The 24,167-nt window shown below is 48.0% G+C and overlaps 10 protein-coding genes across 10 annotated transcripts; 6 read left to right on the top strand and 4 right to left on the bottom strand.

The window, feature by feature from the left end:
• Positions 1-1,009: 1,009 nt before the first annotated feature.
• prnC (delta-1-pyrroline-5-carboxylate dehydrogenase prnC) lies at positions 1,010-2,904 on the top strand (the record flags this gene model as incomplete). The annotated part of the gene is made up of 4 exons (XM_057092313.1): positions 1,010-1,147; positions 1,203-1,310; positions 1,363-1,724; positions 1,776-2,904. 4 exons carry the CDS (start codon positions 1,010-1,012, stop codon positions 2,902-2,904), a joined length of 1,737 nt encoding a protein of 578 aa, XP_056943487.1.
• A 190-nt stretch (positions 2,905-3,094) lies between these two features.
• On the bottom strand, positions 3,095-4,210 carry N7483_008885 (sugar phosphate isomerase/epimerase family protein; the record flags this gene model as incomplete). The annotated part of the gene is made up of 2 exons (XM_057092312.1): positions 3,095-3,748; positions 3,818-4,210. 2 exons carry the CDS (start codon positions 4,208-4,210, stop codon positions 3,095-3,097), a joined length of 1,047 nt encoding a protein of 348 aa, XP_056943486.1.
• Positions 4,211-4,689: 479 nt separating this feature from the next.
• Positions 4,690-6,238, top strand: N7483_008884 (6-phosphogluconate dehydrogenase, decarboxylating; the record flags this gene model as incomplete). The annotated part of the gene is made up of 2 exons (XM_057092311.1): positions 4,690-5,019; positions 5,069-6,238. The coding sequence occupies 2 exons, from the start codon at positions 4,690-4,692 to the stop codon at positions 6,236-6,238; spliced, it is 1,500 nt and encodes a 499-aa protein (XP_056943485.1).
• Positions 6,239-6,531: 293 nt separating this feature from the next.
• Positions 6,532-7,726, top strand: N7483_008883 (S-methyl-5-thioadenosine phosphorylase; the record flags this gene model as incomplete). The annotated part of the gene is made up of 3 exons (XM_057092310.1): positions 6,532-6,646; positions 6,753-7,262; positions 7,329-7,726. The coding sequence occupies 3 exons, from the start codon at positions 6,532-6,534 to the stop codon at positions 7,724-7,726; spliced, it is 1,023 nt and encodes a 340-aa protein (XP_056943484.1).
• Positions 7,727-8,053: 327 nt separating this feature from the next.
• On the bottom strand, positions 8,054-9,114 carry N7483_008882 (isopenicillin N synthase family dioxygenase; the record flags this gene model as incomplete). The annotated part of the gene is made up of 2 exons (XM_057092309.1): positions 8,054-8,884; positions 8,932-9,114. 2 exons carry the CDS (start codon positions 9,112-9,114, stop codon positions 8,054-8,056), a joined length of 1,014 nt encoding a protein of 337 aa, XP_056943483.1.
• Positions 9,115-9,515: 401 nt separating this feature from the next.
• Positions 9,516-12,574, top strand: N7483_008881 (hydantoinase/oxoprolinase family protein; the record flags this gene model as incomplete). Its single annotated transcript, XM_057092308.1, has 2 exons — positions 9,516-9,564; positions 9,630-12,574. 2 exons carry the CDS (start codon positions 9,516-9,518, stop codon positions 12,572-12,574), a joined length of 2,994 nt encoding a protein of 997 aa, XP_056943482.1.
• A 793-nt stretch (positions 12,575-13,367) lies between these two features.
• On the top strand, positions 13,368-13,811 carry N7483_008880 (uncharacterized protein; the record flags this gene model as incomplete). The annotated part of the gene is made up of 1 exon (XM_057092307.1): positions 13,368-13,811. One exon carries the CDS (start codon positions 13,368-13,370, stop codon positions 13,809-13,811), a length of 444 nt encoding a protein of 147 aa, XP_056943481.1.
• A 239-nt stretch (positions 13,812-14,050) lies between these two features.
• On the bottom strand, positions 14,051-16,990 carry N7483_008879 (TAPT1 family protein; the record flags this gene model as incomplete). Its single annotated transcript, XM_057092306.1, is given in 4 exon segments — positions 14,051-14,158; positions 14,173-15,341; positions 15,381-15,476; positions 15,553-16,990. The coding sequence occupies 4 exon segments, from the start codon at positions 16,988-16,990 to the stop codon at positions 14,051-14,053; spliced, it is 2,811 nt and encodes a 936-aa protein (XP_056943480.1).
• Positions 16,991-17,748: 758 nt separating this feature from the next.
• On the bottom strand, positions 17,749-20,416 carry N7483_008878 (uncharacterized protein; the record flags this gene model as incomplete). Its single annotated transcript, XM_057092305.1, has 3 exons — positions 17,749-19,796; positions 19,857-20,286; positions 20,354-20,416. The coding sequence occupies 3 exons, from the start codon at positions 20,414-20,416 to the stop codon at positions 17,749-17,751; spliced, it is 2,541 nt and encodes an 846-aa protein (XP_056943479.1).
• A 1,837-nt stretch (positions 20,417-22,253) lies between these two features.
• On the top strand, positions 22,254-23,606 carry N7483_008877 (NADH:flavin oxidoreductase/NADH oxidase; the record flags this gene model as incomplete). Its single annotated transcript, XM_057092304.1, has 2 exons — positions 22,254-22,433; positions 22,521-23,606. The coding sequence occupies 2 exons, from the start codon at positions 22,254-22,256 to the stop codon at positions 23,604-23,606; spliced, it is 1,266 nt and encodes a 421-aa protein (XP_056943478.1).
• Between the last annotated feature and the right edge of the window lie 561 nt (positions 23,607-24,167).

Raw genomic sequence — 24,167 nt, 5'->3', positions numbered from 1 at the left:
AGCACGGACCACAAGGGAGACCGGGCCGGTCAAATGGGGTCACGTGCCCGGATACCGTCGGTGATATACAACTTTGCCCATACTATTCCACACTATTTAAACTGATCATATTTCTTCATGTCAACGTGAGTTCTCAGATAGCTTATCAGGCTGCATTTTTCTATTTCAGACCAATATATTACTAAATGAGCTTGAGGATGGGGACTCGGAGCGGTCAAGATTCTAACTTGACTTCAACTTGACAAGGCTACTCCCTGCAGGTGGAAAATATACATTAACCTGTACCCAGATAACAGCACGTGCACGTGTGAGTTTCATAAATATATTAGTGATTGATGTATCAATCCAACTTGAACTTGAAGAAGATAGGAAGTCTAGTATCAGTAATATTATCCTTCAATAATAGTATGATATGCTCAAGTGCTAGTAGGTAGCTACTATGTAGTATGTGGAGCCTCAATCGGTTGACGGGTCTAGTACCCCCATGGATGTATAGGGCCTGGGATATACTGGTAGAAATCATGAGAGCAGCTCAGATATGTAAACATTTGATCCTAAAATCCGAAAATTAAGAAATATTCAAAATATTATAAATAACAAGTCTGATCTTATCATTCAATCGCTCCTTGAAGAAGCTCTAAAGTAGCCGGTACATCTAAGGTATCCGGCATCCCCACACGTGCATGGTGGATCGTCCAAGTTGGTCCAACCACCTTTGTCCCTGCACTGAACTCCGGCCCGGTTGCTCCACCGGGCTCTCTTGCCGGCCACATCTAATTCGTTGTCAGTTCAACCTTGTTGTACACAATACCGATGATAGCTTTGTGGAAAATGCTATCGGGATACCTACCGGTGATAGCCGGTCATTTCATCATGTGTACCCCGCGTTGTTGCACTTTTTCAATCTTTTAGTCTGTACTTGTCCTTACTCTTATCCTTTACGACAAAGTAAAGTGATTTGGATTTTGTGATCATTTCGAGCGTCAAGCTTTCAATCTCACATAACACAATGCAGTCGACTATTCTGCGCTCTAGAGTGCCCTTGTCGCGGTGGCAGAAGCTCGCATGCCGCGTCCCAAGCTCCAACTCGCGTGCCCTCAACACTTACGCCGCATTCAAGGTCCCTCAGATCAACAATGAGCCCAACGTGAGTACTACAGATCATAATAGGTTAGATCTTTGTATTAATGAACATCGTCTAGAAACACTACACCCCAGGATCCCCAGACCGCAAAGCTCTCGAAGATGCGTTGGCCTCATACAAGCAGAAGGCTCCTTTAGCTGTTCCTCTCGTGGTGGCTGGAAAAGAGGTAAAATATAGACACGAGATATCAGTGATGGAACGTAGCTAACATTTAGTAGATCAAACCCTCTCAATTGTTGACCCAGAGTAACCCTGCTTCTCATGCGCCTCTTGCGACCTACTCGAATGCTTCTAAGGCCGATATCGAAGATGCCATTGCTGCAGCTCTTGTTGCCCGCAAGTCCTGGGCTGCTACTCCTTTCGCGGAGCGTGCTAGTATCTTTCTCAAGGCCGCTGATCTGATCTCAACCAAATACCGCTACGATATCATGGCTTTGACAATGCACGGCCAGGGAAAGAATGCTTGGCAAGCAGAAATCGACTCGGCTGCCGAGCTCATTGACTTCTTCCGCTTTGGCGTCAAGTATGCCGAGGAGCTCTACTCTCAGCAGCCGGCTCACCACTCACCAGGTGTTTGGAAGTAAGTGATCTACTTTAAGTATGCGTGTAAACAATACTGACTTTTGTTAAGCCGTCTCGAGTACCGTCCTCTGGAAGGTTTCGTCTACGCTGTTAGCCCCTTCAACTTCACTGCGATCGGTGGCAACTTGGCTGGCGCGCCCGCTTTGATGGGTAATGTGGTACTTTGGAAGCCTTCAGCCTCGGCCATTGCTTCGAACTGGCTTGTGCATCAGATTCTTCTGGAGGCTGGCCTGCCTAAGGATGTCATTCAGTTTGTGCCTGGTGATGCCGAGGAAGTCACCAGCACTGTTCTCAACCACCCCGAATTTGCCGCTCTACACTTCACAGGCAGCACTGATGTCTTCCGATCGCTGTATGGCAAGATCTCGCAGGGTGTGGCGGATGGCAAATACCGCAGCTACCCCCGTATTGTGGGCGAGACTGGTGGCAAGAACTTCCACTTGGTCCACAAGTCGGCTGATGTGCGCAATGCTGTAGTCCAGACCGTCCGTGGTGCTTTCGAGTTCCAGGGCCAGAAGTGCAGCGCCACTTCCCGTGCGTATGTCGCTTCTTCTATCGCTGATGAGTTTGCGAAGCAGTTGGCAGAGGAGGTCAACCAACTTACAGTTGGTGAGCCAACCGAGTTTACCAACTTCTGTGGCCCAGTAATCCACGAGGCATCTTTCAACAAGCTCTCCGGTGTTATTGACGAGGCCAAGAATGACCCTGAGCTTGAGCTCTTGGCTGGAGGCTCTTACGATAGCTCCAAGGGCTGGTACATTCAGCCAACTGTTTACCGTACCTCCAACCCTGATCACCCTCTGCTCTCTCGCGAGCTGTTCGGTCCTATCATCGTTATCTACTCCTACAACGATGCCACCGAGGCTGACTTCGTGAAGATCTGTGAGAAGATCGATAGCACTGGTACCTACGGTTTGACCGGTTCCGTGTTCGCGCGTGACCGTGAAGCCGTCCAGATTGCCGATGAAGCTCTGCGCAACGCAGCTGGCAACTTCTACATCAACTGCAAGAGCACCGGTGCCGTTGTTGGTCAGCAGCCATTCGGCGGTGCTCGTGCTAGCGGTACCAACGACAAGGCCGGTAGCGCTAACCTGTTGTCTCGCTTTGTGAGCTTGCGCTCGGTCAAGGAGGAGTTCATTCCTACCTACACTGTGGCTTACCCCAGCAACGCCAACTAATTTGTGCCGGATTCATGAGTCTATTCCTGCTTTCGTTATCGCATGCCTTATGAAATCACGGCGTCTACCTCGCATTTCTTACTTGGCGTTTTCTTAATGGGGTCCATCTAGGACATTAGGCAATATGGCCTGTTGTACATCATATCCTGCAAATTGAATCTTCGATTATTACACATTATCCATACCAAGTTCATTCTGTAGCACAATTCTTCAGTAACTTCTGCATATTTTCCATAGCCTTCTTCGCAAATGCCTCCATCTCATACTTCTTCCCTTTCCCTTGAGGTCCTGCATCGAAAATCTCCATGGAGAACCATCCCTTGAACCCAGTTTGGAGTACAGCCCTCGCAAAGTCCTCGATTGGTAAATACCCACCATCATATGGCATAGGTCGATAATCGTGACTCCAGCGACCACGAGGACGCAAACCCCCAATAACCTTATCCTCCAAAGGTGGCGAGACTTTATACGCATCTGAGATCTGAAGCAGATAGATCTTGTCTGCGGGCACAGTACGGATCAGATCTTGCATGCTCGCATCAAAATTTGCTTTGAGTTGATCCTTCGGTATGCTTTCAATCAAGCCAGAAGATGTAGTTGGGTCTCCCCATTCACTTCCACAGGATTGGAATGTGTCAAGACAGAGGCCCACGTTGGGAAGGTTGACGTCTCGTACAATCTCCCATACTTCTTTCCAGCCGGGCGCATGGGTGGACCAGCACCAGTTCTCGTATGCCATTCGGAAGTCATTTTCTGCGAGTAGTTGTCCTAGCTCACGAAGATCGGAGACAATGGTCTCTCTGGATGTGGAGATCTTCTCTTTAGGTGTATCTGTTGCTCCGACCTGATCCATAAAATAAGTAAGACAATATTCTTTTAAATGTTTAGTCCAAGTTGGAGAGAAACAGCATACCTGCAGTAGATCCGTTCCAACAACCTTCATAATCGAGATCCACCCCTTAGCTCTCGCGAACGCATCATCCCTATCAATCGACCCCTGTGGCCAGCCCTCAAAATTCGCGAAAGGCTGAAGCATCATGATAGTTAATGCATTAGCATCGCATAGCTTGCGGATCTCCCCGGCGACGGGTATCAGCTCAGAGAAATTCGCCGGATCAATAATATGGCCTAGTAACTGTGAACCATATTCGAGAATATCAGGAAATGAAAGCTCAATGGAGAGGAAGCCAGCTTTGCTGATAGCTTCTAGTTTGCGAGGGAGTGTATCGCTGGCTGCGCAGCCTATCGAGCAGGATGCATACGAAAGCGGAATCTGTTGTAGGGATTGGCAGCTTATAGGTACCATTTTCGCGATGGGTTTTCGTATCAGCGATGAGAATGATCTTCTGAGCATTGAGGATTGATATTCAGCCCTGGGAGAGTTCTATAATAATACTAGTAGGTGATGGTTGTGAACCGACGTTTGACTAACATGATGCAATAGTCAACTCCGCATGGCAACTTTCGTCAATTATACATCATATCCCTAGGTACCTTACACTCATCCACTATACTAGGCAATTTGAGTGGCCAACTTCCTTCTTTTGTTCGATTTCAAGGGGAATCGCTTTCTGTCGCCCTTGCCTTCGTTCTCGCCGCCACTGATAACATATTGACAAAATGAAACTGGACTCGGATCTCAGGGCCGGTTGCCACGATATCCCGTTAAAGAATATGAATTGAGGCCTTGTTTTTCGTTCGAATTCCTTATACAGAAAAACTTGCAAATAATTTGAAATTCTTTTCGAACATACTGGACGAGGTTACTCGACCTACACAATCACCATGCTGAGCGAAGACCCAACCAATAAATTCAAACGCATTGGCGTTGTCGGAGTAGGAAGTATGGGGTCCATGATGACCTTTGCTTTCTCCGAAATGGGCCTTGATGTGTCCGTGTGGGATGTGGAGAAAGCAAATGTCGACAAAGTGACAAATTGGGCCAAGAGCGCCAACGACGTGAAGGGAAAGATTGAAGGATTCTACGATATCAAGAAATTCACCAAGAGTCTTGAAGGTGGTGAACGCAAGTTATTCATGTTCTCCATCACACACGGTGACCCTGCCGATCAAGTTCTGAAACTGATCAAGCCTGATCTTAAGTCTGGGGATATCGTTCTGGACGAGAGGAAACGAGAATTATCGTCGAACTGAGCGCCGTCAGAAGGAATGTGCGGCGATCGGTGTATATTGGATCGGTGTTGGTGTCTCTGGCGGGTACCAATCTGCACGTCGTGGACCTAGCCTTTCACCAAGTGGAGATGCTAAAGCCTTGCAAATGGTTATGCCCTTGCTACAGAAATACGCAGCCAAGGACCCCAAGACCGGGAAGCCCTGTGTGGCTCGTATTGGACCAGGTGGATCAGGTCATTTCGTGAAGATGGTTCACAATGGAATTGAAGGCGGTATGCTGTCAGTACTTGCAGAGGCATGGTCATACATGCACTATGGTCTAGGTATGGGCTATGATGAGATTGGCGATACCTTTGCCAAATGGAATTCCGCTGGTGAACTGCGCGGCAACTTTCTCATCAAGATTGGTTCTGAGATCCTGAAAACTAAGAGAACACCCCAAGGAGATGGCCACGGTGAGGGAATTGGAAATGGTGGATATGTTCTCGACGATGTTCTGGATAAGGTGGTCCAGGATGATGACGATACTGAGGGAACGCCACTCTGGTCTCTCATGGAGTCTGCTGCGCGCCATGTATCTTCTCCCACTCTAGCAGCCGCACACTACATGCGTATTGCGAGTGGAAATCGGAAAGAGAGGGTGACAGCTGCTCAGAAGCTTAAGATGCCCACTCCTCAGCCTCTCAAAGACGTCCAGAACAAGAATGCCATGGTTGAGAAATTACGAAAAGCAGTTTACAGCTCTTTCCTTTCCTCATTCTGCCAGGGTCTGGAACTGATTTCCCGAGCATCTGAGGATGAAGGCTGGAATATTGATATGGGCAATTGTATCCAGATTTGGCGAGCAGGCTGTATTATTCAGTCCGACTATATTGCCGATTTGTTGCAGCCGCCACTGTCTGCGAAGACAACCATGTCTAATATGAAGTTCATCGATGCTGTTTCAAAGGAGCTGCGTAACAGCTTCGACGCATTGAAGGATATTGTGATTGAGGGTACTAAGACTGATCAGTACATGCCGGCTCTTTCTGCTACACTTGATTATCTGAAGTATGAGGGTGGTCTTGTGTTGCCGACCAAGTTTATGGAAGCACAGATGGATTACTTCGGTGCTCATTGTTATAACAAGCCTGGAGTTGCTGGTGAAGATCCTGGTCCTGTTATGAAGGGTCCTCATCATTATGAGTGGAAGGTGGCTTAGTTCCAAGACCTGATGTGTGGGACCATAACCATGGCACCTTGACAGGAACAGTCGTGGCCATTCAATGTTTAACGCATTAAAATGTTCTATATTTTATAAAAACGTGTACTTAGACTATTTACGAGTTCCATATGACCCATTTTCATATTATTTTACTTCATATAACATGCATAAGTCGTGATTAATGATGGTTTAGTCATCTATAGATATCATCCCAAAATAGTAATTCGCCGCCTCAGGAACACAACACGTGGGGCAGGGATCCAATGAGGGAGAAAGTCGAAATTTACACCATGAACTGGATCTCTGGATTTCGTCAACTCTCGTCAATCTCTAAGCCCTTTCGTCGAATTGAGTCCGCAAGACAATCTGCTCTGAGAATGGCTGCTCTTCCTACTACCTACGAGGGTGCGTCTTATCCCTCTGAAGGACTATCGAGGGCTGCTAGCCTTCTAAGCCTCCGCACCCCTCCCCCCCACTTCGGCATAATCGCTGACAATCGCAAACCCTCTAGGCTCGGTCCCAATCGCTGTCATCGGTGGCACAGGCTTGCGTGAGCTCCCTGGATTTACTCAGGTTGCTTCGCTCTCTATCTCTACTCCCTGGGGCGAACCCTCCTCTCCCATTACTATCCTCCACCACCACTGCAAGCACAATGACAAGGTCGTCGCGATTGCCTTCCTGAGCCGTCATGGCTCGCACCACCAGATCGCCCCTCATGAGGTCCCTGCCCGTGCCAATATCGCTGCCCTGCGCTCCATCGGTGTTCGTAGCATCATTGCCTTTTCGGCGGTCGGCAGTCTGCAAGAGGCTATTAAGCCCCGTGACTTCGTTATCCCCGATCAGATCATTGACCGTACTAAGGGTGTGCGCCCTTGGACTTACTTCGAGGGTGGTATGGTTGCGCACGTTCCCTTCGGTGATCCTTTCGATGAGGGTATTGCCAAGGTTGTTCGCGAATGTGGACACAGCTTGGAGGGCGACGGTGTTGTTCTGCACGACCGAGGCACTATTGTCTGCATGGGTATGTTTGGAATACACCTTTAGTCATTGTGGGAAACTGAACTAATTCTGTAATTTTTTTTAATAGAGGGCCCTCAATTCTCTACCCGCGCTGAGAGCAACATGTACCGTTCCTGGGGTGGTAGCGTGATCAACATGTCCGTTCTGCCCGAGGCCAAGCTCGCTCGCGAAGCCGAGATTGCTTACCAGATGATCTGCATGTCCACTGACTACGACTGCTGGCATGAGGCCACTGCCGATGTCACCGTTGAGATGGTCATGGGCCACATGAAGGCTAACGCTGAGAATGCGCGCCGCTTCATCACTTCCGTGCTTGATGCCCTTGCTAGCGATGAGCATTCTGATCTTGTTCATGCTAAGCACCTGGCTGGCTCGGTCAAGTTTGGTATCAGCACCCCTCAGCCATACTGGAGCCCCGAGGCCCAGAAGAAGCTTAACTGGCTGTTCCCCGGTTACTTCCAATAGAGTGATTGTACACGAATCACGTATTTTTACGATAACGCTTGGCACAGATATGATGGACATAGACAAGACATGAAGCGAACTGCCTTGAGATATACTGAGTATATGGACAGGAACTGGTACAGTGTGCAATAAGATCCTGATACATAGTATTCTTACACCCATGGATTTAGTTGGCGATTAGCAGATACTCCGAATTCAACTTCAGACTAATTATTACTATGAAAAATAAACAAATTGCCGGAGGCCACAATAGTAGGCTTGGAATCAATCAAAGAGATGTAAGAGCGACTATAAACCGCTATATCGACCTCACTGATAATTCCAATCCTAATAAATTGCGTTCAGGCGCATGTCAACATACTGCTGGGTCGTCACCGGCTCATACTTCTTCGGCCGATCCGGTCCATAACATCCAGGAAGACACTCAATCACCTTCTCCCGATCAGGACTGATAAAATAGGGAATGGAATATCGGTCAGGTGTGATCTTAGACCGTGGTGCATCCGAATCCATCAAAGGTGGTGCCCGAACACGATGCAACGTCGACTTCAGCTCATCATTGCTCCAACGCATCAGGAGATCACCAATGTTGACAATCGCAGTTCCCTGAATATACGGCGCTGGATTGAATTCTCCCTTCTCATGGATATCCTCAACCTCCAATCCACCAACCTGGTCCTGAAATAGAATCGTCATTGTACCGAAGTCTGAATGTGCCGCAACTCTCTCCGCTTCGCCTCTTCGCAATAAATCTTCTTCGACAGCGGGATAATGCAGTAGACGACATTGATTTGTCTTGTTTTGATGATAATCCAACAAAAAGGACTCTTCAAGTCCCATCCCAAGAGCAATTGTCCGAAGAAGTAACTCCTCTGTGGCAGCGCAAGCCTCGTAGAATTGATTGAAATGGGCCCGGAATCCAGGAATCAGATCTTCTTCAGGCCAAATATTCGGCAAGCGTGGATCATTTTCATTGCCTAGATCATAGGTTTCTTTCACATCGGGTGTTTTGCGTTTTTCAGCTAGTCCTTCTTTATCGAAGATCATTTGGGTGACTTTCTCGCGCCCTATGCCTGAGTATCCACGTTGATACCAGCCATAAGGAGGATGAGGAGACTTCAATTTGTCGGATTGGGGGAGATCGAAGAATTTCTGACTCTGAAGGTGTGTTAATGTGGATTCTAGAAGTTTGGAAATTTACATACCCATTCAAAGGCCCCATCTACGAGGCTTTGTGGAATACCATGATTCTTGATGTAGGCGAAGCCGACGTTTTTGAACGCGAGGTATACCTCTTGCGCCACCTGAGCGGCTTGCTCGGGAGTTCCTGTGCGGGCTGGCTCGAGGTCAATGAGTGGAATACTGAGATTTTTGATTTGAAGCGTCATTTGCAGTATCTCTCGTGATTCTGAGTGAGCAAATATTGGTTGTGGTAGGGTTGAAATCATTTTATGAAGTTGGGCTCCCAAGTTTTGAGCTTAAGGTTCGGCCAGCTGACATTTTGATCTGTTCTGGGTGACACAATGCCATCATGTAAGCTTTTGATTTTTCTTCCCTCGCATGCCAGGTGCATTAAACTCATCGATAAGTAAAAGTGATCGACATTTCCCTATCTTGCTATCGGCCAACCTGATGTGATACCCCGCAGCTACAACAACTCAGATAGGCGACATATGAGGGGAAGAGGTTAAGATTGAAATGCATTCAAAGTTTTAACAATTTCCAATTCGTGTTCCATCCAATCTTACTTGCATTTCAACTTGTCTCATTTTTAAATCATTCGCGAAATATGGATAGTACTATCCAGTCAAAGTACCGCATCGGTGTTGATGTCGGGGGTAAGACTATCTACAAAAACAACTATGGATGAGCATATCTAACTGAAATTCGCATCTTACTACAGGAACCAACACAGATGCTGCTCTTATCTCATTGGATCCCATTTCAGTGATTGCATCTCATAAAGCGCCAACAACTCCAGATGTTACTACTGGCATCACCAACGCTGTCAGGACAGTGATAGACACCTCTAAGGTCTCACTATCTTCAATCGGATGTGTTATAGTAGGAACCACTCATTTTGTCAATGCGGTTGTACAGCGGGCACCTTCACTGCGTCGTGTTGGGGTCATTAGACTATGTGGTGGTTCGACTGAGGGCTTTGGACGGGGAATCCCTCCATTTATTGACTTCCCTGCGGATCTCCGAGCCTGCATTGAGTCCCCGCAGGTCTATTTCTGCAACGGTGGATATCAGATCTCAGGAACGGAAATCAGTCCTCTAGATACTGAAGAGATTGAGGGCATAGCTGCTGATTTGATAAGGAATAATATCTGGAATGTCGTAATTTCGGGGATGTATGCTCCACTGAACGATGCGCAGGAGATTGAAGCAAAAGATATTCTGCTTAAAGCGATGTTAAATCAGTCCGAGTCAAAGATCAAGCCGCGGACCACACTTTCGCATGAGGTCTCGGGTTTGGGATTCCTGGCACGAGAGAATGCTGCCATTTTGAACGCCACGCTACGTCCCTTGGCTGAGAGAACGATCTATGGCTTCCAAAAGGCAATGGAGGATATCTTTCAGGGAGGCGATTATACACTTTACCTGACACAGAATGACGGAAGTGTGTTGAGTGCCTCCGAAGCGATAGAGTTACCTATTCGAACGTTCAATTCCGGCCCCACAAACTCCATTCGTGGTGGTGAATTGCTTTGGAGAGCCGCTGCTGGAGCAGACGGACAAAAGCAGGCTAGTCGAACTGAATCTCTAGTTGTGATTGATATCGGAGGAACAACCTCAGATAGCGGACTTCTGCTTCCAAATGGCTTACCACGAATGAGCTCCGTAATGAGTCTTGTTGGAGGTGTTCGTACCAATTTTGCCCTACCTGCTGTAGAAAGCATAGGACTCGGTGGAGGCTCAATTATTCGCATGGCAGAAAATGGTGAGGTCACAGTTGGTCCTGATAGTGTGGCCCTTGAGCTCCTTGAAAAAGCAAAATTATTTGGTGGAGAATATCTCACCTCTACAGACATTGTAGCTGCATCTGAGATTCACACTCCAACAGGACGCAATCCTTTTCAGGGCATGGGACAGCCGGAGCGACTTTCAGATATCAGTCTTGACACGGTCAGGAAGGCCCAGGCTGCTATGAGGAGCAAAATTGAAGAACTTGTGGACAGAACCAAAATTCAGAAAGGGGATGTCGATGTCCTAATTGTTGGCGGCGGTGCTCCTATCATTCAAACCGATGAACCCCTTGCGGGTGTCCGCATGGTTCGGATGGTCAATGGTGATGAAGTTGCCAACGCGGTCGGAGCTGCAATTTCGCGAGTATCGGGTGTTATTGACACTGTCGTTGATACATCAAATCGGACTATTAAAGAAGCCCGGGAAGATGTTATTAAACTGGCTATCGAGAAAGCTGCCGCAAATGGAGCCAAGCGTGACAACATTCAAGTTGCCGAGATTACTATGCTCCCGATTCAATATGTGGACGCTAAAGCAAGGATGGTGATCAGAGCGGTTGGAGAACTAGATGCAGCCGCTCAACAGAAATCATCAAAAGAGCCAATGGAAATCACAGCGCTTAACGACGAATTGCCCGAAGAGCTCAAGGGGGAGCTGGCTACACTAATCCAAGATGAAGAGGTGGATATTCATACCTATAAACCTGAAGTTAAAGATAAGCAGTGGATTGTCTCAGCCACAGACCTAGAATTTATCGCTCGAGGATGTAAAATTCTCGGATGTGGTGGTGGCGGCGATCCATACCAAGAATACCTCAAAGCAAGGGCCCTTATCCAACGGCATCCCGGCACAGTCAAAGTAGTTTCAGCCGAGTACTTTCCCGATGACTGCTTGATTGGATGGACAGGTTGCATGGGGAGTCCAGAAGTCAGCATGGAGCGATTGGAGAATGACGAATGCTTGAAAGCGCACAGCGAGCTAATGCGGGTCACTCAAAGTCTGCCAGTGTCTGCATTCCTAGCACTGGAAATTGGCGGCGGAAACGGTGTCCTCAATCTAGGTGTTTCGGCTCATTATGGTGTTCCTTGTCTTGATGCTGATTATATGGGTCGAGCATACCCGACCTTTTGGCAAGTAACACCTAATGTATACGGTGCGCCAAATGGCGATGCACTCGTCCCCGCAACAATTGCGAGCGGGGATGGGACATTTATCACGATGACGAAGTCTCGCACAGACAAGTTGGTCGATAAGGCCTTGCGAGCTGCTTGTGTGGAAATGGGATGTCGTGCTGGGAAAGCTGGGCCACCTAAGGCTGCTCGGGTTGTGCGAGAACAGGCGATCACGGGTACTCTCTCACTTGCATGGTGGATTGGACGAGCTGTGGCACTTGAGAAAAATATCAACGATAAAGCCCAGCGGATTATTGATGAAGTGGGAGGTTCAGAGAGCGCTGCAATTCTTGGGCAAGGCAAGATTACTAGCGTGGAGAGGGTCCTTAAGACTGGACATACGTATGGGGTCTTAGAGGTCGAAGGAACCTTGAATGACTCAACCATGGCTCTGATTAAGATCCCGTTTAAGAATGAAAATGCCTTTGTAGAAGCGGTTTGCGACGGCGAGTCGAGAATTCTGGCGTCAGTACCGGATCTTATTGCTGTGATTGACGCGGAGACGGGCTCTGGGCTGGGAACTCCAGAGTACAAGTATGGATTGAAGGTTTTGATCATTGCTATCGCAGCATCTCCTCGCTGGACAGATACTGAGCGAGGAATGCAACTTGGAGGACCTGGGTCAATGGGATTTGATGAGGTCAAGTATACTCCTATTGGCAAGTACAGCAAGCCTCGAAGCGTCATTGAAGTTTTTGGATGAATTACTCTGCACTGATGAATTTAATACTAGATATATAGAGAAATATCAGTGGATGATAGATATCAAGCTACTACATGACCAAGGTCACGGTTAGAATTAGCAACCCCTGTTGTCTTATCCTCTTCCTATCTTCAGGGTGTAGGTACTTCCGTACATAGAGGAGTAGGGAACCGTTCGCCTACAGATACGACTACCAGTCCAGCTGAGTACGTAGTGAATGGATGAGTGCTTCGTTAAATCCCAGGTTTATCGCGACACATGGTATCCTTTCAATAGAGCTTCCTATCTGCCTGAGTAGTAGGCAGCTACTCAACTTTGGAACATAACTTATATCAACAATAATCTGATGTCTCCGTCAACTGTTTTCACTCCCTCAGTCTCACACATACACACACTCTCTCTTTCCTTTTTCTCCTCTCTCTGACTTTTCTCCTTCCTGCGGAATTTCCAGCTTTGCCCTTCTTAAAGTCTGCAAATCCTCAGACAACGGTCAATCTAATCGTTCCTTCTTCTCAAAGATATCAAAAATCAACGCTTGTCTTCCAGCTCTTAAACGAACTTGAATTCCACTTGAAATCAACAGCCCACATCACCATCCCACACTACCACCCGGTCTACGTTCAAAATGGATCAACAGGTATTTCTCACATCATATCCCCTCAATCCCCTGAATGTCTGACATATCGATCTTTAGCAAGGAAAATCCTACGCAAACAGCACAGGGCTCCAACTCTACCTGAACCAAATAACGCCAAGTAGTACAAAGATCGAAGTCTGCAATTTTTGGCAAAACATGCTAGACTTTTACTTTTCAAAGGACAATCTGGCTGTTCAATACGGAACCTGGGCACCATTAACCTCAGAGAACTCACAACAACGACGTGTGCCCTTCTTGGTCGTGAAGCGTCAAAACCATGATTTTCGGGAACAGGTATTCGTTGAATGCAAACGACTACGCGCGGATGGAGAAAAGGCGGATGGAAAGGCTTGGGAGAATGCGAGAGTTCAGTTGGAGATGGACATGCATATCTGGCAGACCCAATATCAGGTGCCGCATCCAAGTTACTACGGTCTCATTAGCATCGGTGCTGAGGTTCGATTCTTTATTATGAATCGGCGCTGCTGTGATAAACTTGAGCCGCTTCATGGTGATCCTCGGAGCTTTTCGCTTAATGATGATGCGATTGAAGTTCATGATAATATGAAGGAGATATGTGAGAAGATTTTGGAGGATTAATGGCTCATTTTGATGTACTGGGGAGCCCATTGTGTTTTCCGTACATGGTTCCAATTGTGTTTAGAGCGAAGTGGAACGAAAATAGGGGAATGATAGGAAGTGATTAGCAGATGACTTGTCTAACATCATGTAAGAAAAGAATTTCGTTCATGTTTCTATTAGCATCCCACCCGTAAGTGGAATTTATGATAAGAATACAGCAGACAAATGTACAAATCGACTAGACGTTACATAGACCATCACCAAATCTTCTTAGCAACCATTTCATACCGAAAGACGTGGTCGATCTTCAGATCCTTGTCCTTATTCTTGTCCTTATCCTCCTTTTCTTTCACCCGTCGTAATCCCTCGGGGTCATCACCATATATCCACCTTCGTTTTTCATCACTGATCTCAACCATGCCCATGCCCCGGCTCGACGACTTCCTTCGACATTGAACTCGTCTTTGCGAGAGGTCGGGGGAGCTTCACTGGGGTTCTCTTGCTGTGGGGCTTGATGCGAGGCCGATCGTGATGCTTTACGCTGCTCGGTCTCAGTGCTCTTCACCATTTTCTTGTATCGGGAGCGAGCAAAAGCGAGCAAACCCATGCCGAGAAGAAGTTTGAGGATTAATAGAACGATGAATCCTGTGAGCAGAAGAACAACAGTGAAAATTTGCACTGACTGAGCTGGCGAGGGGATCGCATTCTCAAGGACCGTGCGGAAGAATGAGTTGACGTTTGGTATAATGGTTCGGAAGGTCAAAGGGGGCGCAGAGGGAAGAGGCGACGCGGTGTGCTGGCTATGAATCGAAGATAAAGTTGCCACACCCATAGCGGTAGAAGAAGAAGGATATTGTGGAAGTAAGGATGCCAGGAACATCTGGTACGTCTGGACTGAAACCCGGAAAAAGAGGCAGGATAGGGGTATCACAGGTAAACCGAGGCGACGAGTAAGACTATGGTCGCCTCCAGCAAAAGCATTCGTATAATAATCCTTGGCAAGGACATCAAGGTATCGAACATATAAGGCAGGTCGGTAATTATTGAACTTGTTGATGTACGCATGTTTCAGCCAATCAACAAACATCTCGGATCCCAGAACAATCAAAAATGGGCCTAGCACCTGTGCCAGTGTTGGGATGAACGAGTTTACGTGGCTGAGAGATAAAATCGACGAGGGGAAGAATGTGAAAGATTGAGGAAGAATGGATGAAGCGCTACGTGGAGGAGTCGACAACGGAGTGCTATTGGTACTTGTAGACTGGCCAGAGAAGCTTGAGCCTAGTCCGATACCAATGAAGCTGAAAGCGCCAGTTTCCACAATGTTCCGCGATGCGATGATAGTGAGCATTAGCCAGAGCTGGAATCGTTCGACAACATCGGAACAAGTTAGCTGGAAGAGATTTTCTTTCTCGAACTTGCGGAAGACGGTCGACTTGATTTCCACAAATTGGTTGGACAAAAGAAGCGTGATCAGAGCATTCGAGTACGAATTCACAGCCACATTCAATGTCATCACCTGGTAGAAAAGAGATATTGAGTGGGCTACTGTGTATGCCAAAGCGAGAAGAAATAGCCAAGCTGGACGGAAAATTTTGCTTCTCCCGTTGGGCCGACGCTCCAGGGCCTCTCGCGAGAACAAGCATTCCAGAACATCTTGTCCGATAGCAGCCAAAAGTCGGTCTCAGGACTTCGAGAACGTTGTAAATAACGTAGAGCTTGATGGCCGCCTGTCCACGAATCCAGTGATACATCCTACTTGCGTCAAAATACATCAAAGCACAGCAGGTGGTGACCATGAGCAGCCCGGTAAGAATATCAGCCTTATCATCTGGAAGGAGAGCAGAGGGCATAGACTTCTTTCTGCGATGGTGTTTGCGAGATTCAGAAGTTCGGTGTCTCCTTTTTGACGCCTCATTCTGTCGACTCTGTGGTTCGAGTGAGACCATGTCATCAGGCAAGCGGGGGGTAGCATCACATTCGCTCTCATTTTTGTCACGAGATCCGTCTAGAGAATGATTCCTGCGTCGCCAAACTCGTCCAGATCCGTTGATAACAAATTTCCAGATGAACCGGGCTTCTGCTGCAAGATTCAATGCCCAGGATTCGCATAAAATGTACAAAGCTTTTACGAATCGTAGAGGCAAGATCGTGAAGGAGTAAAGCCATGCATCCAAGCATGCAAGAGTTCCAAAGCAAAGTGTTTGTTCCAGTACCGGCGGAAGAATGAGAAAGTTCAACAATCGTTCGATCTTCGCACTTGATGATTCGTACGGGAATTCATGGTTGTTTCCAGTGATATACAGTGGAGATGGGCGACCAGAGGCTAGCTCAAGTTGAAGATACGTTGGGATCGACGGAGGAGGCAGAGGAATAGTTGGCATGGGAGAAGTTGAAGGCGTCTCAATGATATGAGGTGAGGCTGCCAGCTGGGTTTTCAATTCTCGATCTTGTTTCGACCGGGATGTCCATGTTTGTGTAAGACGTTCATTATTAGGTGTTGATAAAGTTGTACGCCGAGAAATTGGAGTTGAAAAGGTTCGCGATGGATGTGGTCGTCCTCGAGGAATGCCATTATTCAAGTTCCTTTGCTGGATAAGGTCTGTCCTCGGCAGCTCCTCTGGATTCGGATCTTTGCTAGATCGCCGAATCTTGAGGCCTCCGTCAGGAGACGAAGGGGCCTCACTGAGAGCTTGTAAAGGTGTATCTGACGCCTCGGTCGGTCGACCAAGAAGACCATCCAACGACCGAACATTCTCAGACATTACTCTTCTTCCGGTGTTGATATCCGGTCCAACGGCACGGTAGGGGATCGACTCAGGCGCCGAGGTGAGCTCTTGAATCTTCTCTGGTGATAACTTCAAAACCTTGTCGTCTGAAGACTGTTGAGATGCACCCTCCGCTAGCTCTGCGAGAGCCGCCTTTATCTTGGGACCTTCAAAAACATTAACAATCGACATGCGGCCTGTCTTCATTGAATGATCATGTGAGTGTTCCACCAATATGCCAAGCCCCTGCTCTGGCGACCCAGATACTAAGTCGTGGGCATCAAGTTCGGATGAATGGGGCGGTGACTCGGGTGACTCGGTGCCATTGTGATGTGTCTTGGTTGATGTGCCGTTCTCCGTCCACTTCTGTTTCCCTTGAACCTGGGCCTGGGTTGGCACAGGCTCCTTATTTTCTACCAACGGGGCCATGTCATTCAATGCCCTCCTATTTCCGTTCGGGGTCTTTGTTTGTTGTCTTTGTCTTCGAGGATAAGTCGATCATCCCAAGAGGATAACAGCGGTGAGTCGCATCCTCTAGAGCTGGCGAGCTAGGATGTAACAGGCTAGAGGTGTGGATCGAATAGGAGGGATGCGCAGGGACCAGGCAGGGTAAATGACGAGATGAAAATATCAAGTGGGTCTGAATGCTAGGTGAGCAACATGCGTTAGTCACTCAGCTCACATTTTCGGGATTAATGTACCAGGTGCAGCATGCGACCGATGGGACTTGAGCCGGGGAAGGAGATAAGGAGGCTCATTATCTGGTCATAAAGCCGTTGTCGACACCTCAGGCATCTTTGCGCCACGTGACTACAATCCTATACCTACACGACGAGGTATGAACTTGGGAAATTGATGAGGAATTTTGAACTCTTGGGTTCGATAAAAGATAAAACTGGCTTTTACTAGAGAAATCTCAGTTCTACGAAATGGACTCTGGAACGAGTGTATCTGGGAATCACAAATAAAAATGAATATTCGGATGCTAAGAGATTCGAGGCCTAAGGCCAAATGGACAGAATGGGGTATGGGTATGTGCAAGATGACAGAGACTTGCTCACTGGTCATGAATATATTAACAGACAAACCGGGCATAATCTGCAGTGAAATAGCCAGCTATTTTGCAATTCATCGTAACGAAAGTGTGGGGAATATCGCTCAAAGAAGACTAGGCAGAAGCTAACGCTTCAAAATCGGTCGGTATGTGCTCGAGAGAAGGAATATCCTTCAGGAGGACCGTTACGATTCATAGAAGGTGATGCTGTATTAGCACGAGAGAAAGGCTTGTAGCCAGCAGGCGGTTGGATCCGAGACATGGAGGGTTGTGTTGTCTGAGAGGTTGCCGAAGGGTTGAACGCAGTGTATGCACTTGCAGGAGGGCAAGTAGGACTGTCTGCACCCATGAGAGTGTATGTCCGCGCAGGCGCTTGAATTGACTGTTGTTCAATTTGCGGGGCTGGTGTTCCTCGGCTAGCAGGTGTCACGGATCGCATGGGTGTGGCATTGTCTTGAGAATAGGCCGTGGCATCTGCATTTGCTGGAGTGTACAATCTGCTTTGGTACGGATCCTGGGGATGAGGCGTGGCGCCAGTGCTGGCCGGGGTATACGATCGAGCCTGATAGGAGTCTGAAGACTGGTACGGGTTCGACGATTTGTATGAGTCCTGAGACTGATATGGGTCCTGAGCACTGCTAGATACACTGGCATTCGCCGGCGTGTAAGATCTGTTCTGGTACGGATCCTGAGGATGAGGGGTGGCACTAGTGCTGGCTGGAGTGTACGATCGAGCCTGGTAGGAGTCTGAAGATTGGTATGAATCCTGGGACTGGTATGGGTCCTGAGCTCTGGTTGATACACTGGCATTCGCTGGGGTGTAAGATCTGGCTTGGTACGGATCCTGGGGATGAGGCGTAACTCCCGTCCTTGCTGGGGTATATGATCGATTTTGGTATGCATCTTGGTCGTGTGATGCTACAGTTGCGGCGTTGACTGGGTTGTAGGACTGATACTCTTCACTCGCCTGGGCTGCACCAGCACTCGCAGGAGTGTACGACCGAGCATTGTATGGGTCCTGGGGACGAGATGCCAGTCCAACAGATGCCGGAGTATATGATCGTGTCTGGTACTCGTCATTGGATGGGTAACCTTGCTGTGTAAGATGGTCATGCTGTGTGACAGGAGCTCCATACTCCTCATACAAGTCTTCATCGCCATACGCGTGCTCATAGGCATCTTCGGTAGACCCGTACGGATCGTAGCGAGCGGCCGCATGTGATTGATCATTGTCATCTTCAGATGCAATACCTGGGCCATGATGGGCTGTAGATGAGGCATATGGATCAGCAGCAGGGGTGAATGTGCGATACGGCTGAGGAGCTGAATCCGTTAGGTTTCGGTACCCGGTTGCCGGGCTGCCACGACCCATCTCATTTCCGAATTGTGGAGGCCCGGGCGTTCTACGAGACTGTGCCGAACCCAAGCGCGAGGGTACCGTCGAGGGCAAAGGCGGGACTGGGGGTAGCGTTGGGTTCTGATGATCGAGAGGGCTGTATCCCATCGGAGCAGCATTGGCAGTCAAGGAGGCAGAATCCGTCGAGATAGCCGATGCTTGAGTGGTTGTACGTGATAGTGGAGGTTTGCTGTCGAACTCAACATTCGGCAGAGTAGGTTTTTGGTCTGGTCGAACTGAGTTGGCGCGCGAGTAGGGAGGCAGAGTCGTTTCGGTGGTACTGCGTGACAAGGTGGTCACAACCGGTGTCTTGTCCATGTCGATTGAAGGCAATGTAGGCTTTGAATTGGCAGTGACAAGACCCGGGCGGCTCGGTTCTCGATCCTGTAATTGTAGACCCTTGGCTAACGCCTTGTCGACCTTGACCCGTACAAGTCGCTTCAGTCGAGTGGTGGCTTTGCGACGACAGTACGCTTTGAGAGACCCATCCTCGGGCGGAATATGGTGCCACAGGAAAATCAAATAGAGAATGACGGCAGACGCAAGTTTCAGGACGGACAAAACCCAAATAATCAAGGTGAACAGCATACCGAACAGGACCACCGCTTGAAGGGTGTTATCTTCGGCAAGAATTTTCAAGTTGTTGAAGAATTGGGAGATGCCCGAGCTGTCGCTACTAGTTGTATTCTCACCTCCGGGGAGAAGGTCCATTTTCATGACGGAGTACAAAGTGATGGCGTTGAGGACCTGTCGAGGCCCATCGGCGAAAACAGTATTCATCCAAGCTATCGATTACAATCAGCATCCAACCCACTGTAATTAGAGAGACAAAATTGAAAACTCACAATTGAAGGCAAAGTATGTGTACAGAGCGACATACTCTGCACCTTTTTTGCTTTTAGTCAAGGCTGCAAAAACAAGGAATCTTTTCCATCCTCGGCCCTTCGTCCCGAACACTCGAACACTCTGCGCTCCAGCGGCGAGGGGATCAAGATAACTACGGACAATGCTTCCTGATCGTATCGCACGAATTGCAAAAATCCAGCGGAGTGCCAGCAGGACAATGGAGATGATGATACACACAGCAAAGATCCATCGAGAGATTTTGAAGGGGATAGCGGGTTCAACGCTACCAGACCAACGACCATATGCCAACAAATTAACGGCGGTGAAAATATCGACACCATAAACAGCTACGGCAACGAAGAGCATAATCCATAGGAAGATGTATGAAAAGGATGACAAGCATGACTCGGACTTAAAATCATCGAGGTTCTAAGAAAGCACACTTAGTACGTATATCCCTCGCACATCCAGCACACTCCCAGCAGGGGTGACCTACCACATAGTCCCATTTTTCCTCCAGTTGTACTTCCCCTTTTTCACGATCTCCACCACAACCCATGGTGCTGGAGAACCTGGACCGGCCAGGAGACGATCGACAACGGATAAAATTGTTTAACGAGGGTGTAAATTGAGCCGATTAGATCAGTAGACTTCCACGGTCCAGCCGGGCAAAGTCACTAATGGGATATCGGAAGTAGAGGGGTTGAACGAGAGACGAGATACAACAAATGTATCAATCAAAAGAAGAAAAGAGCCACCTGAGGGTTTTTTTAACCGCGTGAATGGCGCATATCTAAAAGAGGCTAGAGGATATTGACGGAGACGTGGTAGGCAGACAATGGCCTCGAGAAATTGACCACGCGCGCAAGATGTTTCAGGATGGCATTCACTACAATCCTAGAAGAACAATGAAGCATTGATCGTCAAGTGGCAGATCGAATAGCGTTGTGATCGCGCCAAGAAAGGGGGGCAGATTGGGATCAGCTGTGGATCGGATTGCGGAGAAAGAATGGGCGCTTCAAATAGAGGCTGGAATGAATGACTGGGTTTGCACAGAGCGAGATAGATAAAAGAATGTTTAAGAATGAGGGATGGGATGAAAGCGAGAATGAAAAGAGAGTGCTTCACTTTGCCTAGGTGACATTTGAAAGGGGGAAGAAAGAGCAACATGAAACAAAGGCTAAGAAGAGTTTAGGTGGAGCTCAGGGACCCGGTTAAGGCTGATAACCCTGGAACCTGACATTTCTGTGCCCCATCCTCTTTCTTTTTTTCTTCTTCTCACTCTTCTTGATCTATTCTTACTCTCTATTTGTCGGGTTTTATAGTCTTGAAACTTGATCTGCAGTTTTACAGCGCCTGTCACCCTTGGCTGCATAACCATTGGCGCTCGAGGGAGAACTCTTGTTTGTCCTTGTTGTTACTCTCCACTTGGTCATATTCGAGACACTTAATATGGGGCTGCATGCTAGCACTTGGACCATCCCCACCAGTCACAATGCAGGAACATACTGAATTGACCTAAGCGCCGAATGTTATCCGGCCGAACCACGATCAACATCTCTGCAGTACGGAGTAGCCGCCAAGCTGATTCCACCTGCATACATCATCGATGGCTTCTAATTTTTTTAAATTTCCCGTTCTTCCCGTGTCCAATATACCAACCTAATTACCTACAGGTTACGGAATACTCCATACTTGTCTCGGATTTTGATTTGTTTGGTTATGGGGGTGGAGCCACTAGCAAGCTACAGCGAGTACTAAGAGTGCGGACTCCGGGCTAAACCCTCGGTTCGATTTTAGTTCCTCTGGTGGCTGTATCACCAGTTCACTGCGAATAGGAGATTCAAAATCGTAGTCTCCATACCTGGTCTTTCAGGATCCTTTTTCCAACCTGTAAACTTTATAGAGTATGGACGATTACCTAGTGTGGATCATATCCCCGCGACCACAGGGCTGATGGAATGTGGATTATGTCATACTGTTCAGGTACCATATTGACACCTGAGGCGTCAATGTCTGGGCGCAACCTTGGAATGCGTATCCCGTATAGCAACATCTCACTATAGACTACGAAACAAGTGACATGACCGCTCAAGTCGACTTAATCCTATGAGAAGAGGATATCAGTCAAATATCACGCATTGTTTCAATGGACCATAGTACCGACTGAATGCGTTCATTCCAATGATGACGTCGATTAGCCATTTCGGAGCTGCAATTTACTATAATCCGGTGGATAATTGATTGCAAATCCGGACCTCGGGATAATGAGAGGTCATATTTGAGGTCATGCAACTACGGATTAAACTACATACTTTTATTCTTCCTCTTTCTCAAAATTTCAGATTATAAAAATCCTGAGATCCATATTCTGTGAACCCTTCTTATCACCCGTCATGGCCAGACCCAACAACCCTGATATCGCCAATAAGCCCGCCGAGGGAATCTCTTACTTCACCCCCGCTCAGGTCCCACCCGCAGGATCCGCTGCCATCCCTCAGTCTGATGGCGACCAACCGCCCAAGCTGTTTCAGCCTTTCAAAGTGCGCGGTGTAACATTTCATAATCGCATTGGGGTAGGTTTACTCATTTTCATTCACCTAATCAAAAAAAAAAAAATTAAGACACAATAAAATAAAAATACTAACATCGCTCTATAACAGTTGTCACCACTATGCCAATACAGTGCGGAGGATGGTCATATGACCGACTGGCACATGGCACATCTAGGTGGAATCGCCCAGCGCGGACCAGGCTTCCTAATGGTTGAGGCAACAGCCGTCCAAGCAGTAGGCCGCATCACACCTCAAGACCACGGACTCTGGAAGGACTCGCAGGTCGAGCCCCTGCGCCGTGTGGTTGAATTCGTGCATAGCCAGAATCAAATCATCGGTGTTCAGCTAGCCCATGCAGGCCGGAAAGCTAGCACCGTCGCACCATGGCTCAGTATGGCCGACACGGCCACCGAAGCTGTGGGCGGTTGGCCTGATAATGTTATAGGGCCAAGTGATATTCCCTTCCACGACAAGTTCCCCACACCCAGGGCCATGACGAAGGCAGATATCGAACAGTTCAAGAAGGATTGGGTTGACGCTACGAAGCGGGCCGTGAAGGCCGGAGTGGACTTTGTGGAGATCCACAATGCTCACGGCTACCTGATGATGAGTTTCTTGTCTCCGGCGACCAACAAGCGAACCGATGAATACGGAGGCAGCTTTGAGAATCGGATTCGCTTGACTTTGGAGGTGGCAAAGCTCACCCGCGAGACCGTTCCGAAGGATATGCCGATCTTTCTACGTGTATCAGCAACGGACTGGCTGGAAGAGGTTATGCCCGATGACCCGAGCTGGCGAGTGGAAGATACGGTTCGCCTCGCTGAGATCTTGGCAGAGAGTGGTAACATCGATGTACTTGATATTAGCAGTGGGGGTAATCATCGGGCCCAGCACATCCATGCTAAGCCAGCATTCCAGGCTCCATTTGCTATCAAAGTCAAGGAGGCAGTGGGAGATAAGCTGATGGTTGGTTCTGTTGGGATGATTGACTCGGGTCATCTGGCCAATTGTTTGTTGGAGAACAATGGTCTGGACTTTGTTCTGATCGGGCGTGGGTTCCAAAAGAATCCAGGATTGGTCTGGACCTGGGCTGAAGAGCTGAATGTGGAGATCGCCATGGCGAATCAAATCCGGTGGGGCTTTTCAAGTCGAGGAGGAGGGGTATATCTGAAGAAGCGAGACGGGAAGATGTAGTCGTGGCCCTGCAAGGCCCTGCAAGGCCCTGCGAGTACCTCAAGGTGAACCTCAGTGTCATCTCATAATCTGATAGATCTTGAAATCGCAAATCTCCATTATTATGTCGTATGAATCACCACTAGTAAGTATGCAAAATTTTGAGTAGTAGCAGTAGCTCAGAGTCTTTCAAGTTTATATCAATACTGGGCCATCAGGGCATTTAGTTTCAGAACTACTACCCAGGTATCGTAGAGTCTGCAACCTTGTAAGAGTCCCATATAATTACCTAAGTAGTCAACCGATAATACCCTCAGGCTTGTACATAGGTGCATAATGCGCCCTTTGCTACGGTCCGTGTATCATATGGAGAAGATATCCGCATGGCTTGCTTTCAAACTTTTACCCACTTGGCAAACCTTCAAGTTGGAACGTTTGAAAGAGCCCTGGAGGAAACCCTTTCAATGTTGGGAATACCACCTGCCAGTGGGTAGTAGGTCTGTAATGTACCTAACAACCCAGAAGATGTACTGTTGGGCTTATGATTGATTGGTAGATAAGGATTCAAAATTAATATATACA

This window comes from Penicillium malachiteum (assembly GCF_028827825.1).
Source record: "Penicillium malachiteum strain IBT 17515 chromosome Unknown utg000004l:1.0-4883003.0:1.0-4884900.0, whole genome shotgun sequence".
Taxonomy (NCBI): Eukaryota; Fungi; Ascomycota; class Eurotiomycetes; order Eurotiales; family Aspergillaceae; genus Penicillium; species Penicillium malachiteum.
Note: the sequence above shows the minus strand (reverse complement) of the source record. Positions and strands in the feature narration are given on the sequence as shown.